The sequence below is a fragment of the Myxocyprinus asiaticus genome, chromosome 1 (genome assembly GCF_019703515.2).
Source record: "Myxocyprinus asiaticus isolate MX2 ecotype Aquarium Trade chromosome 1, UBuf_Myxa_2, whole genome shotgun sequence".
Taxonomy (NCBI): Eukaryota; Metazoa; Chordata; class Actinopteri; order Cypriniformes; family Catostomidae; genus Myxocyprinus; species Myxocyprinus asiaticus.
The window spans coordinates 13,240,891-13,258,865 of record NC_059344.1 but is presented as its reverse complement, the minus strand read 5'-3'; the positions used below and the strand labels follow the sequence as shown (position 1 = coordinate 13,258,865).

Sequence of the window (17,975 nt, the reverse complement as noted above, 5' to 3'; positions counted from 1 at the left end):
TTTTTTTGGTTCCAAAATTCTTGCGACCCTACATACTCTCGCACATCAACTTTAGCAATTATCAAAAAATAAATAAATAAATCATGCACCTTTAAATATACATAATTTAAATACAGAGTGTAGAAATCTCTTGCAACCCCATCTGTATTTCTGGTGACTCACATAGGGTTACAACCCAAAGGTTGAAAATCTCTGGCATACAGCATCACAAAAACACAACAATTTCATTTGTCCAATCTTAGACATTACAAAGAGATCCTAAAAAGTTGCCTCAAATGCACTACCAGACATTTTATTGTGAGCCCTGTTCCTACAAATCAAATTATAAATTAGCCTCAACAGCACATGGTGCTATTTGATTTTAATTACAGAATTTCTCTGATCTCTCTGACACAAGCTGAGGGAGGGATCGACAGAGAATGCAAAGAAGGCAAAGTTCTCATTTCTGTCAGGGGATCTTTTAGCATCATGTGGCTCAGTACAGTTTTCCCGCACTGACAAGCAAATACGCTGTCACACAGTTGCAGTGTTCTGCCTGGGGAACTGACCTGGGCTCATAAAGACATATCCCCATAATACTGCAGCATTTTCAGAGCATTTTCTTTTATCTCTTTGATGTAATAGTTTCAATAGGTTCTGGTGAGGCGGCACATTGAATTAAAGGAAGTTCAGAGTGCTTTCTAATGGTTAAATTATATTAAAACGTAGCTGTAAACAATACTATCATTGCCAAGACTTAGTTCTGTTCTCATATTGCAGTTATTTATGAGTTATAATAACTTTTTACGATTTTATAGAGGGATTGATTTTTGCAGTGGCTTTTTTTTTTATTTTATTATTTTTTTTTGTTTTTGTTTTTTTTTTTTGCTTATCTGAAACTTTCAACAGAAAATTTTCCAAAAGAAACTACTGTACAGTAGTTCATTCATAAGCATCCAGCATTGTTACGCATGGTTTCCAAATGCTTTAATTGGAATACTAGAAAGAAAAAAAAACCTGTTCAGACCTTGATTAACACTCTTATTGCAGATTCTAGCAATTACACAGAGACTAACAATTGAAGTGAACATGAAACATGTAACATATCATGTCAGCTATGTTTTGTTCATTTTGTATCAGTTCAAGTTTATTTAGCTCTGTTTTTGTTTTATGGTTCCATGTGCATTTGAGTTAGGCCTTGTCTTCTTCTTCTTGTAATTATTGGTGTTTGGCAAACCAGCTTTTGGTGCATTACTGCCACAAACTGAACTGGAGTGTGGAGCAGCAATGCAGAAGGACAGCTCTTACTTTAAATCTTTAAATAAATAAATAAAAATAAAATTGTATTCTATTATTATATTCCCAAAACCAATCCTGTTGCCTTTATAAAGCTCAAACAACAACTCTCATATCTAATTTTCATGTTTGCTGTTTTGAGCCAGGTGGTTGGAGGCAAGGGGCTGGCAAGTTAAAGGCCTTGGTGATGTAGGCCGAAAAAGAAAGCCATTTCAGCGGCAGAGTAAGTTATTACATTTTCATTACAGTTTATGAAGACTAAGGAACTAAGACCAAAAACATTTATTGAGAAATTAAATAGGGTCAATTTTGATGTAATATTGTCATTAAAGGATAGTTCATCATTCTCAGAGTAAAGGCTTCCATTGCCATAGAGTTTGAGGAAAAGTGCATCTTTTTTGAGAAGTGTCAAGACCTGCAAGAGCAAAGCCAAAAGAAGGTGCTTTGAATTGCAAAAGTTGTCCCTCACCTTGACAGCTACGAGCATCTTATCCTGATTGGGGCTGAGGTTGTAACATTCGGCAAGAAACACCTTCCCAAAAGCTCCCTCTCCCAGCTCCCGCTTCAGAACAATGTCCCTCTGTTTAATATGCTGCACATCTGTGAGAGAAATCGAGAGAGAGAGAGAGAGAGAGAGAGAGAGAGAGAGAGAGAGAGAGAGAGAGAGAGAGAGAGAAAACTGTGCTGGTTATTAAAGTTGTGTTTTGTATCTTTAGGTTATCAGTGCATGCTGATGCAGCAAAATGAAAAGGAAAGTTTGTGACCACTGACACACATATTTTCTTATTTTCCTTCAAGGCATTTATTTGTGGTGTTTGCTTAGGTAAGCAGCACTACTATTATTGTGCATATGGTTTGTTCGAAACCCATACTCCTTAGTAATTAACTTTGGGTCGTTAATTTTCTCCTGTACAATTTGCACAACATGAATGAGACCTCAAGGTTTGTTAAGGAGAGGTGTACTATTTCTTTTCTATGCAATTTGACGTACCATTTTTACCTGAAGGACAATAAAAGTGGTAAAAAAAAAAAAAAAAATCCCATAGACTTACATTGAAGGCAGGACTAAAGTCATAACTATGGACCAGAATATTGTAGAGACTTGGGGCTGGCCTCTGTTGACTTGGCCAGTGACCAATGACCACCAGATAACCCTAGCAACACACTACTAAAATTTTTTTTTTTTATTTATTTATTTTTTATTTTTTTTTTCACTTATCATTATGCTTGTGTTTATATGGCAGTTATAAATACAGTGATTTGAACACCTTAATAACCTCAAAGCAACGGCCTGGCAACCACTACCAACACCCTACCATCATAGCAGTGAATTATGCATGCACAAGCTACACTCACATTTTCTTCAGAAAATGTAAAAATGTTACGGAATTCAGGTATTACCTGATAAGTTTGAAACAGTGCGGTTGATTTTTAACAAGGATAAACAAGAATTGTTGTCAGTCAGTGATCCTCTTCAACTTCTTTTTTCCCAAACAATGATGTGACAATGATGTCCCTTAGGAACAGGCACCAAAAAGAGGCTCAGAAATTAGAGCTAATTAAAATGAGTGACGATATGCTTCTGTGATGCATGTGTATCGCATACATGTAATTGTGTAAATAAAGGCTTCAATCGTGAGTTATTTGCATTGTGTAAAAGGTCAATTCTTGTGCAGATGGTGTTCTCGAATTGCCGCTCATAGTCGCAGCTGGATGTTTTCTGCATATTTTTTGTCTCCTCCAAGTTCTCTTTTACAAAATAAAACAAGTGCGATGCAAATGAGAGTCAATTGTAAAAGTTCTCTTTTCACCATCTGTTCAAAATTCACCTGGGACTCGTAATATTTTGTCCATTGTCATTTCCAATTATTTGTGTGAATTTAAATGAACTTGAAAGCAAAAATGTTCTCAAATAAAAATGAGACTCTTCTGGCTACAAATCATCAGAGGTGGGTAGTAATGCACTACATGTACTCTGTTACATTTACTTTCTGAAAAGAAAAAAAAATAATACTTTTAGAGTAGGTTTAAAAGTGGGTACTTTTTACTCTCACTCAAGTAAATTTCTAATGAAATTCTTTTACTTCTTTACAATAGGCGGCATTTCTGTCGTTATATTACTGGGTTTAATTTTAGTTAATGTGTAATTTATAGAGAGATTATTGAATGGGACTTTTACAAGAGCTGAAGTTCACACAGCTGCTTGCGCTGAGCCGCTGTCACAGACTGTCACTCAAGTCATCACTGCTGCAGCATCAAACTCTTCAAAGTTAAACAATTTCTTCATTCCGCACAGTGAAAAAAGAATAGTTTCGTCATGCAATGCCTTCATTTAACACCAAGACAAGCAGATATTTCAAGATTAAAATCTTAGCTTTAATTTAAGGCCGCACGCTGAGGTAAGTTTTGGCTCTAATGCTAACGCGGACTTTTCTGTGTAATGTGATGGACATTTTCAGGGTGATAATGTAACTGGGCTCTTATGGCATCAGTTTTTAAGTGTACATTTTTAAATCAGTGCAGCAAAATATCAGTGCGCTTTGTCCTATGTCCTGCATGTCATGAGCAGTATTTACGCATTTACTGGAAACTATTGCAGCTACTTTGGGCGGATTAACTGTATAAATCCATGTAAACATCCAAGTTAAGTGTAAATGCCTTTTGCTCTCCCATTCATGTGATTGACAAATGGAGCGCGAACAGACAGCATTTCTGCACGTGCACAGCGAGGGGCGCAAGGCACGCACTTGAGAGATGTGCGGGCGTGAGGCGATCATTTGGCAAAGAGAGTGGCTGTGTCTGAAATTTCACTCGTTCACTCATTCACTATTTTCTATATAGTGATTTGCAATTAGTGCACTATATCTCAGCAGTGAGTGAACGAAATGAGTGAGTGAATTCGGATGCTGATGTATACACCGAGCGTATACACAGATACATTTTATCTTACACATATATCTGTATGTTTTGTCTCTCTATATGTAATCATGTTATTTTAGTCAAGTAATGATTTGTCAAGAAGTAATTTAATACAATCAGTATTAAAGAAAATATTGCAGGAGTGAAGGAAGCAGTAAACTCCCAGATGCTACGTCTTCCCTGTGGTGGATTGTGTGCAATTAACCATCATTGAGTGTACATCAAATGTACACTCGAAATTAGAGTGCATTGTGGGTAGTAATGAGTGAACAAAAGTAGGGAACAAGTGGCTCACTCAGAATTTAGACAATCCTACAAAATGGCGGACACTCGAAATAGTGCACTATATAGTGGATAGTGGGCGGTTTCATACACAGCGAGTGTTCCATGACCGGGGTTGGTGCCCTACGCACTAGGCTGCATACTCTGCATTTAGAGAGTGGCGGTAATGCTGTATAGAACTAATGATCTAAATTCTTTAGACACTGAAAACTGTAACTACGCTGAAATAAGAATCCACACAGGACTTTAAAAGTTATGTAATAGTGAAAGTAGGCATTGATAAAGCATGATCTTGCTTTGGTTTATATTTCAGCATTATATATAATGTCCTTGTGGGAAATTTTCATGTTTTCACCGTAATAATTACTGGTAATGTTTCCAAATCTCTTTTCATATTGACAAATTCATCCAGATCTGACAAGAGCCCTCAAAGGGATAGTTCACCCAAAAATGTTAATTCTCATTATTTACTCACCCTCATGCCACCCCAGATGTGTGACTTTCTTTCATCTGCTGAACTTGAATATTTTTAGAAGAATTTCTCAACTCTGTAGGTCCATACAATGCAAGGGAATGGGTGGCAACATTTTAAAGCTTAACAAAATCAGATAAGTCAGCATAATACATAAGACTCCAGTGATTAAATCAATATCTTCAAAATTAATATGATAGGTGTGGATGAGAAACAGATCACGTTCACATTCTTCTTCTTGTGTTTATTCACATTCTTCTCTGCATATCGCCCCCTGCTGTCTAGCACAAAATGACAAATATTGATCTGTTTCTCACCCATACATCATATCACTTCTAAAGATATGGATTTAACTACTGGAGTCTTATGGATTACTTTTATGCTGCCTTTATGTACTTTTTGGAGCATCAAAATTTTGGCCTACAGAGCTAAAATATTCTTCTAAAAATCTTAAATTGTGTTCTGCAGAAGAAAGGAAGTCATACACACCTGGGATGGCATGAGGGTGAGTAAATGATGAGAGAATTTTCATTTTTGGGTAAACTACCCTTTTAAAGTGATAGCTCAGTCATAATTTAATATTCTGTCATCGTTTCCCTACCCTCATGTTGTTCCAAACCAGTGTGACACTTTGTATGATGTGGAACACAAAATATGCTAGACAGAATGTTAGGGACTGACAGTCTCGGTCACCATTCACTTTCAAAATATGGAGAAACATTCAGGTAAACATTCTGTCTAATATCTACTTTGTGTTGCATGGAAGAAAGAAAGTCATATGGTTTGGAACAACATGATGGTGAATGATGACAGAATTTCCATTAATAATAATAATAATAATAATTCTGTAATACATGTTAAATGTGTATTATGTAATGGAATATAGGGGAGTTAACGTCTATTATGTCATTTGTGAAAGTAATGAGTTACTACTTGAGTACTCTTTTAATTAATACTTTCTTACTCTTACTCAAGTAATTATTTATGTTAGTACTTTTACTTCTACTTGAGTAATTATTTTTTTAATGTAATTGTACTTTTACTTGAGTACAGTTTTTGGCTACTCTACCTACCTCTGCAAATCATACGCTCCATACAATACCTGTATCAATTCTTTAATTGCAATAAATATTATTAAATCTATACTGAGACCCTGCACTTCATTTATAAAGGTGAAGAATAAATATGTCCTTGCATCTAAGTGAATTACAGACACTTGCATGTCATTGCCAGATAAATTGTGTTTCATTGAAAAAAGAAAAGGTGTATTTGTGTCTACATGTCCACAAATATCAATGATTTAACATATGCACACATATGTACATAATCATAGATGGCTGATATGTTTTGTAAATGTGAAATACTGTTTCTGTTTAATGTGAAGTCTGCTCTCAGAACACTCTTGTAACAGCCAATAAACTAAAATGTATTGTAGAAGACTGATTTGTTTTCTGTAAGTACATCTGTAAGCGTGACCTGCAGTTGCTATGGTGAAGCCACACACAGAGATATTGTGAATTAATATCTTAAGTGGAGACCAGGGCTGGGTGTCACACTTTTAGTCCATTTAATATTTCACAGGGTGTATTTTTTAATTGTTTGAAATTTGTTTGGAAAGTCTTGGCTAAAAAAAAAAAAAAAAGAAAAAAAAAAAAAAAAGCTTTTGAACATTGTCCAGAAAAAAAAAAAAAAAAAGAGATTAAATTTACTAAACACAAATTTACCCAAAGTGGGGCATGTTGTCACATTATATGAGGTAGGCTGTCACAATTGAACCTACCATTAAACAGCTTATTTTAAATAGTAGAACAATTATAAAACACACACACACACACACACAAAACAAAAAATAAAAATAATGAAACAGCAAACGTAAAAAGTAGTGTGCAAAAATATCAAACCATTGTTTTGACCAACAAATGAAATGTATATACAGTATACTGTATGTATATATATATATATATATATATATATATATATATATATATATATATATATATAAAACATTTAAAACATGTGACAGCTTGCCTCAATCTGATATTAAGGGAAAATATTCTTGTCCAGAGCACATTGCAGAACCCCTGAAAAGGGCATACATACATCACAATTATGGTTATCAGTGTATTACATGATCAAAATGAAATAAAACAGTAAAAAAAACAAAAAAAACACTGACACCCTCTACACTGGGCTTAAGGCTGTCTACACTGGACGTGCCGGCAAGAATGTTCTAAACCATTTATTTGTGTTATTGTCAGAAGTAGCGCCACCGCGTGCAGCACAAAATGAAACGGAACACCCGTTTACTACTGTAGACAGCATCATCGATTAAAATGGGTTTTATTGCTTTTGACGCAATGTGCCGCTCGCATCCAGTGTAGACAGGGTGTGAGGATAATTGAGTCGAAAAACGTAGTGATGAACAGCACCATTTAACAAAATATTCGGATTCGGTCGGATTTTCGGAGTGAATGCACTTGGCTGCATAGAAAGCTAAAGGATGCACCCTTGCTTCCTTGCTCCCTATTTGGTGAATGACTTAACCTCCAGTGTGCTGTCTGTCTGCACTGATCTCAGAACAGTTCAAAATTCACCTAATTTGCATTCTAACTACATATAAAGCCTCTGAAAGCAATATTTTTCTGCTTGTGCATGAATACTTTTATTCTCAATGTGAAAATGCACAGTAAATATATAGGAATGCATTTACTAATGTTAATGAAAAAAAAACGTATTGTACAGTGATAACAAAATAAAATATAACAAAATGTATATTAAAATGAAGCAAAATGACCAACAGATGTTTTATAGTTATTATATTATATTATATTATATTATATTATTCAAAATAACTAACATGTTTTTTCAACTTTTGAGGAAATGCGGTCCCATTTTCCACATATGTGGACGTCATCTTTATCAGCGGGTTGATGCACGAAAAATGAATGGATTTTTAAAGCGCCATATCAAACGAAAGTAGAGACGCTACTCTTTACATGTAAACAGGTTACAATTAAAAACATAAAGAGGTTTCTTACCAGAGGCACTTTTGTTGGCGCTGCACACGTAGAAGCACTTTATGGAAATCAACATCATGCTGTTGAGTCACGTGACGCAGTGCGCCAGAAGTTTAAGCCTTAAATGACAGTGTAGAGTCTTGAGAACAGTATTCAGTCGGTTTTAATTCATTCAAAATATGCGTTGCATATAGCAAAGCCAAAATACAATGTCCACACATGTGGACGCAGGGTCGCATTAGGTAAAATACAGTATTTTATTCAGTATAATACTTTGCCATGATTCAATTTCAGGACAACGAATCTTATTGATCAGAGGCAGATGCACTTGAGGCAGTGGCAAACAGCCAATATCCAGTGCAACTGTCATCATTATTAAAGCTCAGACACTCAAGCAGACTGAAGCAGAAGCAGGTCAAGTCAAGGCTCAGGAGCCCACCGCCGCCTCCAAAACCTAATTTATATTCACTCGCTCTGCCATTAAGTGGTCTACTGGGTTTATCCTGTCCTCTGTGTGAACAATTACATGTGCACCTGCTGTAGAATTGCAGGATGAGTTACCTTAACCTTCAGCTTCCCACCCAACCGGTAAGCTCGGTGCTCCCCGCAGTCTATTTACCCACATCCTGTTGTGGAAAGCCTTTGAATTAAAAGCTGATATCCCAGGACTCACTGTCATTCATTTATTCCTCACCCTGACCAAGCCTGTAACATCCCACAAAGGCTGAAATAAGAAAGGATGCACAGGCAGGCAGGGGCACTTTAAGATCCCTCTGGGCCCATGGGCTCACTGGTCCACTGAGGCCCCCTTCAAGTTGTTGAGCAACTTGTGCTGTGCATTGAACAAGTAGTACAAGGACACCTTTAACGGTTGTGCACTGTCACCAACCGCGTCTACTGCTGAAAGTGTTTAAACGCGCTCCTCCCGCTGGGCCCCATGGTAGCTGTAGGCCCCTGGGCTTCAGCCTGTATAAGCCTGTGCGTTAATGCGCCCTGCAGGCAGTTGAAACTCTTTATCTGTGTTTAGAAATTGTATGTATGCTGTTCGCTCTTAATTCAAAATTAATTCAAAATCTTAGATTTCCATAAAAATAATCCCTTCACAGATATTGGTGATCAGTTGATGATCAAGCACCCGGTTTGTGCTGCTGTCCACCTTCTTTGAACTTCAAATGAGGTTGGATGAGATATAGTGCAATTATGAGCAGTAACAATAGGAGCGGTTGCATCAGAATCTTTGTGAAGGTGTGCACGTCCAGAGCTCCATTACACCTACCCTGCATTCATTTACAGTGCCCTTTTTCTGGACGGATGTCTTTGTCCTCTCACTCCTGAGTTTGATAAATTCAGCTTGTCATCAAATGTTACCTTGAAACAATGCAATCTAAGTAATTGTGTCCAGAACAATGATGTACACAGGAGACATCTGTATGGACGTCTATTTTCTAAATGTCCCTAAAGGAAAATATATTCACTGCTGGATGCAAATATCTGTGGTGATTGTCGCTAATCTGATGAAGCAGGAGAAACGGATGGATATTGCAGGAGAATGATAAAACAATTGCTGTTCTTTAAGACAAAATAACACCAGAGTGATCATGCATCGGTCAGTAAGATATCTTTTGCACTACGGTATCTCTAAGACAGGTTATTTAAAATGGAAGGTCATTCTTTCATTCTCTTGCATCAAAATAATTGCAATTTGGCTCTTGCTACACAACAGAGTGTGGGCATTCATATGAGACAAGACTGAAAATGAGCAGCTTGAATTTCCCACACATTTAGCTATTTCATGTATGCAATGTTTTTTTGTTTTTTTTGTTTCGTTTTTTTTTTTTTTCTATGGAGATATAATTTAATGCAATTAATCCTGGAATTGGAGACAATGACATACAACAAGGGTGGCAACATTCTGTATGGCAGAAAGGGAAAATCAACTAAAAAAAGAATACGGCCGTTTCATGGTTTATTAAAAAATATATGTATACTCTCTGTATGAAATTACCCTAAAATTGTGCTATTTGTGAATTTGATATTTTATTTTATTGGGAGGCAGGTATCATATCATTTCTGTTCTCGACAAGTGACCTGTCATGCATATTTGCGATGCATGAAAAGTCAGGATGTTGTATTTTTAGCCCGTGAGATGACAGTCACAGGAGATAATAACTGCATTCACTTCCATTAGGACTACTGCCATGTGAATAATGATCTTCAGCCCTTACATGTGAGCCAACTGCTATGCCTGTAACCTATAAAAAAGGATTGGTGGTGTTATATAACCAGAAAGAGAGAGAGAAAAAAAAAAAAAAGAAACAGAATTAAACTTAACAAAATAAATAAAGCCTCATCCCTAGTCCACTTAGCTTATTGAAATTATGATCTGTTTATGCTCTATCAGTAAAATTCATGAGATAAACTATCTCATGAATTCGTTCTGATGAAGCCAGACTAAATTACACCTGCTCTGACCCACCTCAGCCCCAAGTATCAAAGTCAGTTCTGATGCTGCTTTGTTTCTGTGTAAATGAGATGCAGCATCAGAGCAGCGTTAACCTTTGTTGTTGTCACAATCGAGCATATGTTTCATACTTTAGTTTCACATATAAAAGTATAATTTCATATTTTCATAAATTATTTTTTTCTATTTTCATAATTTATTTTTAAAACAATCTCATAACATTGTTTATGCAATTGTAAATGCTGTGTAAATGTATTAATGCCACCTCTGAGCAGTATTAAACAGTCTGATACACCTTAGTGCCACTTCATATGCTGCTTCTGCACCACTGTAGCAGTCTAGAGATGGCTTAAATGATTCAGCTCACTATGGCTAATGTGTAAATTGCTTCCTAGTTGCTCTGAGCCTAAGGAGTAAAAATATATGCTCTCCTCTTGAGTAACTGTCATTTAAATATCACACATTCAGCCATGATGGTTATGTATCTACAGCATAAAGATTTTATGCCATCTATTATTCATAAAGAGTTAATTTATTCACGAGGGCAAAATGTGATTGTCCTCTGCCATTGGATTCCCCTTTGTTAGCCGTCAGTGCACTCAGTGAATACTGTAGACACTGTTTTGTGCCTAGAATATAAATAGAGTGTGAGTGTTGATGTATGTACATCTGTGTTCCCATATATACTATACTATACTATGTGCTATAAATCAGTCAGCACCCCTTTGAACCTTTTGGTTAAAAAAAGAAATTTGGTTAAAAAATTATTTTGTGAAATGATTACCACATTTAGTCTAATTAATTACATTACAGGTCTAAACTAAGACCCACCATTAGCTTCAGAGAAGTAATTGTCAATGTTGAACCCTTCAGCCACTACATGATCTCATAAATCTTAGCAGGAGCTCTGTGTATATGCTCATGGCCAAGAAACACCATTTAAACAAACAATGGGGTTGGCATTTGTGCCTGTGCACTCGACAATACGTGCAAGCTATATGGATATCCAAAAGTCATCTATTTTTAACAGTAGAGTGCATTGTGCTTATTCAAACAACCTCTTCATGGTGACCCATATACTGTAATAAATAATGATCATAACCTGCAGGCTAGTGAAAAGGTCAAGAGCCAGACACCTCTCACACATGTGAATTTTTCTTTGAAAAAAACAAAACAAATGTCACTTTTTTTAAATATTCATGTTGCAACCGTGTTGAAAAAGTAATTATTTTATCATATCAAATTCACTTTAATCAACATGAAACAGCCTTCACAACCCATTTTACTTCCATAATGTGACATATTTCTGAGTGAAATAGGATATTCAGCGAGAAAAAATGTCTCCATGATTATATCAGGAATTGATTGGATTGTGAAAAGTGGGCATTCCAGACCAAAATGGAGCCAAACCTGAATGCAAGTTTGTGGATTGTGGAGGACTACTTCCTTCCTGAAACACCATTGGCATGCACTTTTGAGGAGGCTTTTGGACCAGCATGTGGAGGCTGGAGGTCAAGTTCCCCTCAATAGCTTCCAAGTCCAATGTATCCCGATGGTAATGGTTAATGGAATGGATGGTAATACCAAAGTCTTTCTAGTGAGTCATTCCACTGTCGGCCATCTTTGAAACGCTCTCGAGAGGCTATTTCCAGTCATGACAGTGCAGCTCCTATATACTTGAATGGGGAAAGACTGAAATCTCAAAAACGGTTGGTCAAGATTGATCAAAGAACATATTTCAAATCAGCAATAAAATCGGTCAACACTGGAATTATAAATTGTACTTCTTTACCTCATATTACATTAAAAACGCAATATTCTCGGCTTGTATAGCTAATTCGCATGCACATTCTTGAGTTGATTGACAGGCAATATCCGTATCTAAAAGGTGATTGGCTCTTTTACTTGTAAGGCAGGACTTCCTTTCTACATCCATTGACCGTTTGGCGCTTAGAGCTCCTTGGTTGGGCGTTACAGTTTCTCCCACTTATTTTAACAGAAGTGGCCCGTCTCTGCTAAATAGTCTCTGGTAATACCCAATGGATATTGTTGACATAAACCTTTTTTACACAAATGTGAACATGAACGGCATTAAATTACTGCATTAATTATTGGCAAGATTTTAGAGTCTCTAAAACAGTAGTCTAAAGTAATGCTTAAATAACTGGTGATGTATGCCCACAGCCTGGTGATGTGTTCTATTTTACTGTACATTTAACATTTTACAAAAATATTTCATCTTTATTAATTAATATTTTCATAATTGAAATTTTAGAACCAATAGCCAAATTAAAATTCAAGTATTAAGAGGTGCACTCACAGGTGGTGGGCTTGTTACAATTGTGTCCATGTCGAAAGTACTGTGGGTTCTCAATGACAGGAATGCGACTCATGCCAATGACCACAGCATCAGGTCCTGCATCGAGAGAGCAGGGGGTGATGATGCCATGGTTGACATGATGAAGAGGACTTGCAGAGTCTTCCTCCCCGCTGATGACTGCCACAGGGCCTGCAGAACAAACACAAAGATTTTTGTTGGTCTATGTATACATCAATCAGATGAACGCTTTTCAGGAGTTTTACATTGGTTGCATCGCCTCGCACTGGCTTTCAACATCTTGCGCCATAAAAGCCGTGTTTTTAGGATGATGTGTCAAGGCAAACTTAGTTTTAGACTTTGAAAATGCATCTGGAGACCCTGTATTCCATTGTTCTTTGTTCGGCTGTCTTTTAATGCAAGAACGTATCCTGTTGTGTTCGGTTCCATACTCAGTTTGTGCTGCCTGGTCTCGATAAGTGTGACATGTAACCTTTATAGCTGGAACTGCACTGACTGCCCTCTACTGACTGCAACTCACAAAAACATGAAAGTGGTACTTAAAGCTTGAATGCTCTGATAGTAGGAAAAGTCCTTATATTTGGTCAGGGGGCATGCCTAATTGTGTAAACTTTAAGACTTTATTTCTTACATAATTAATCACACTAAATTAACACGTTAAATTGACAACCTGACAAACCTAATCCAAAGCTAAAGTAAGAATAGAGTCTCTATACAATATGTGAATGTTTGCTTTGTAGTCCATAACATTTTGAAATGGCATTATTTGGAGGCATTAAAAAGTCAAAATATACCAAAACATATTTGATACCTTACAAATTAAAAAGAGACACGCTATACTTTTTATAACATAGCACACTGGAATACTTGATTCTGATTGGTCAACAGCACTATCTAGGGTCATCAGGCTATTGCAAGCGATCTTTACTACTTCTCGGATCACTGTGCGATTAGTAAGCTAATACAAAATTTAAATTGCTAGGAAATACAATTTCAACTTAAATTGATGTTTTATGTCCATTTATTTACTTACTTGGCAAGTAGTCTTGTAATAAGCTATGCTGCTTCTTGTATAGGCCTACAGTATACAGTATAATTTATACTAGGATTGCTAACAACCATCAGCTCATTCCACAGCATAAAACCTTTGAGTGACTTCTCAAAGATGCCTAACACCTTCATCAAGTCTTTTTATTCATTATGGAATTGAAAGCGTGTGAAATCAAGTGAAATTTAACTCCTGAGGGGGAGGTACTGAGCTGAGTGAGGGAATAGAGAAAGGAGGGGGTGTACTACTACCAGCACACTTGCAATTTTCCATCAAGCCCACCATTAAACCACAGCTCCTTCAAAACTGTAGTTTCTTCACAAGCACACTTTGAACACTGTCAAGCAAGTAAATTATCAACAAAGACTGACTGGAGTATTGCGAGTTGTCTCCTCAAATGTTTAAAGCCTGTAGCTCAAGATACACAGATGGACAGTTGAATACACACTCAGTGGGGATTACATAACTAAATTCATTCAAAGCTGAGCACTTTCAGATATAACCTGATGTAAAATCCTGTTATCCGAATGTGTAAATAAATCATATATGTGAAAATGCACCATATCCTGTATGTGGGTGTGATTTTATATACAGTATGCCACATTGTGTGAATTTCAACAGGCTAACATCAGAATTGTATTTATATATATATATATATATATATATATATACACAACAGTTCGTTCTGGTCCTCAAATCTGATTGGACGAGAGACGTTCCATGAGTACTGATGGGCTCACACCATCAGAACTCGGACGCTTCACTGTGTGTATCACTCCGCTTGTGTTCGTGCCGTTCTAATCTAAAGTGTAAGAGCAGTGCAGATGTGTGAAGAGCTATCTGTCTCTTTACATTTAATATTGTGACATTACATATTTTAACCAGCAGGTGGAGGAAAAAGACCATTTTTGTGTGTACTATGAGCCAGCTGGTGACGTGAAGTGAGTCAGCTTAACTCATTCTTTATATTTAACAACACTCCGTGATCGCTCGTATTACTACTCCACTAATAAAGCTAGGAAATAGCTTTAAACGGCATTAAACGAACAACTTCAGCAGTAAGGCTCATCACAGCAAAGAGACACAACAGACTGATTAATTACACAAACTCAAGGCGCTTACCTCTTACTGGAGTTTCCACATTAGAGACGAAATACTGTTCAAAATGGTGGAGGAGATTGCGGTTTCTATTGTGAAAGACTCTTGCGCACCAGCTACCACAAAATAGGGAGGAATACCCCCGCTTGAATGGCTGTTTTTCCACTGAGAAAATAGGATGAATTTCACCAAAATGGCACTATCTTCAGAAAGCTGACTAACAGACCACAGCATCATTAACAGGTGATCACACATGCTCCATCTCTCTCTCTCTCTCTCTCTCTCTCTCTCTCTCTCTCACACACAAACACACACACACACACACACATACTACATCCTTGTTTCTCCAATAAAATGTTAGAAACAGCCCATTCTAAAGTGATGTTTTTGAGAAGCTTGAATGCATAATTTGGTTTGAACCAGCAATGGCAGATTCTGATCAGTGGCACAAATGCATTTTTCCTAATTTTTTAAAAATTTACTTGTTCATTGAATTGTTGTATATAAGCAATATCACACTCGCAATTGTGCAATTTGGCCCTAAATCAGCACTGCAGTGATTGCCTGAGGCCAAATCACAGCAGTGCTGATGTAGGGCCATATCGCACTCTTGCTTGTGTGATATTGCTTATATGTATATATATATATATATATATATATAGGCGAATCAATCAGTCTCACCATCTCTTACGACAGTAGCAGATTTATACTCACCCAACACCAGAAGAGACTTTTTTGTCTCACTTATATTGTCTCAGGGTGATGGAACACTGCCCAAACCTGCTAGGTGTAACACCAGCAAGAGCAAACTGAGGTGCAAGGTGTGTGAAGTCTTGCCATAAGAGCAAGGTGACCATCGGCACACAAATACCAGACTGAAAGTGACCTGTACACTTGTACATACAGTATATGAAACACTTTAATATATAGTAACTTGAAATTAATTGTGTTTAACCTTAAAGGAATAGTTCACTCAACAATTCTGTCATCATTTACCCTGTCATCCTTGTGTCTTTCGAAACTCATGTGACTTGCTTTTTTCCATGGACTTGCTTTGGACCATGGATGTCAAGCAAGATTTTCAGTGGATAAAATGTAAATCTGTTCCTCACACAAACCTATTGTTTTATGGTGCTTTTTGGTCCTTTATGGAGCTTGACATCCTCTAACCCCAATCAACATTCATTGTATGAAAGAGAGCAGCTCGGACACTCTGGTAAATATCTCTTTTGTGTTCCACAGAAGAAGAAAATACATTTAAGGTAGATCTTGCAATCTGATGGGATTCTTTAGCTAATGTAGCAGCAGAACAAGTAGCTTAGAGTAAACATGCTCCATGAAAAGAATCGCACGTCTATGTGTTTGACATTTAGGGTCCTAGTGAAAAATGCTGCTTCTTGGCCAAAAAATTAATCCGAGAGTAAATATTAAACATTCCACTGTCACACTTGGTGTTCCTAGACAAATCTCATTGAAAGGGATACAGACCACAACTATTTATGGTCCTTCACAAAGTAGGCTATAGAAAATGTACGATTCTGTCTATTTTTAGGACCATAAAGTATTATTATTATTATTATTATTATTATTATTATTATTATATGATGATGATGCTGCATTGTGACATTATTTTCATAACAATTAAGCATATTTTACTTACATTTTACTTTACCAAATTTTGGTTACTGTAATGCATAAGGACATTAAAATTGTGGTTCTAAAAATGGGCTTTGAATTCTTTAATATATATATATATATATATATGTGTGTGTGTGTGTGTGTGTGTGTGTGTGTGTGTGTGTGTGTATCATTCTTTTGATTTAGGTGTGATGTATGACCTGGATGTGTTCTTGACATTTTTCATGGGATTCAACACACAATATCCATATTTCTCAAATATTAAACTGTGTAAAACAATGAATTTTAATGAACTATCCATTGTCATGCAAAATATGGGGGTTATTGAGCATAAGTTTCTTTAAAAATGAGATAATTTTCATTTTTAGGTGAATTATCACTTTATAGAAAACCTGTGTGCCTATATTTTCTCTGTGGAACACAAAAGGTGATGTTAGTAGAAAAATTGTAATAAGTATTGAATTCAATATATGATTTACAATATAAAGGCTAATTTATTGGTTTGACCTACTGCAATATAAAGACAAATAATTCTATGGTGCAACCACACTGCAACAAATATATCAACATTCTGTGGGACCAAAAGACTAAAAAACAGGATTGTATAGTGGACATGTTACTATCTAGAAAAAGGAAAACTACAACTCAACATGTATAATCTACAATGTTGCCAAGTCTCCAAGTGTATTAAAAAAGCTATGCAATTACTATATACAAGCATTTTTCCCACTGCCTCAGCTTCATGGCCTGTACTATCCCATGTTCTCTTGAACTGAAGTGCAATGAAAAAATAAAGAGCTGCTTTCATCAGTCAGACTCCAACCATTTAAACAGAGGGAGGTGTAATAAAAATCGATAACGTTGCATCATCTTGGGCATTTGGTGGTGGGCTGCGATTGAGCAGGGGCCATTAAATATTTACTTTTTATTACAGACTCGCGGGGAGTGAGCAGGAACATGTGATCATTCGGATCCTGACAGTACGAGGGTCATCGATCAGGCTCTGGAGTGGCCCCATGACTTCACTGATCCAACAGAGCAAAGCAAACTCCTTTCACTGAGCCTCATTCAAAACCCTCAGCAGCAACCCAGACTCAACTGAAATAGATTTGGACTCTTCAGTGTTTGCACAGTAACCAATAATGCAGTAAGCGAACAATACAGGCTGCAGAGTGAGTAGATGTTGCACACATATTGATTCTAACCTCTACAACTAATCTGACAAAACAAAGTATTGAAGGTTTTATAGATATCTACCATGCACACTTTTTCTCTAGACTGCTCATTTAGAATAGATTCATCCTCATTTGTAATAAAATAGAATACGGAATAGCATATTAGCATACTATTATAATTTCTGCAGCATACAATAATACTGTACATACAATGAACATTTTTATGCATAGAATACCCTGAATGACCTACAA

General features: G+C 36.5%; 1 protein-coding gene across 1 annotated transcript in view; it reads right to left on the bottom strand.

The window, feature by feature from the left end:
* Positions 1-17,975, bottom strand: part of LOC127444804 (NT-3 growth factor receptor-like) — a 214,359-nt gene that overhangs the window by 22,867 nt on the left and 173,517 nt on the right. The window contains exons 12-13 of the mRNA XM_051704347.1: positions 12,747-12,935; positions 1,745-1,875 (exon numbers count right to left, since the gene is read on the bottom strand). Of these exons, the coding sequence (XP_051560307.1) occupies positions 1,745-1,875; positions 12,747-12,935 (320 nt within the window). The remainder of the gene's footprint in view (positions 1-1,744; positions 1,876-12,746; positions 12,936-17,975) is intronic.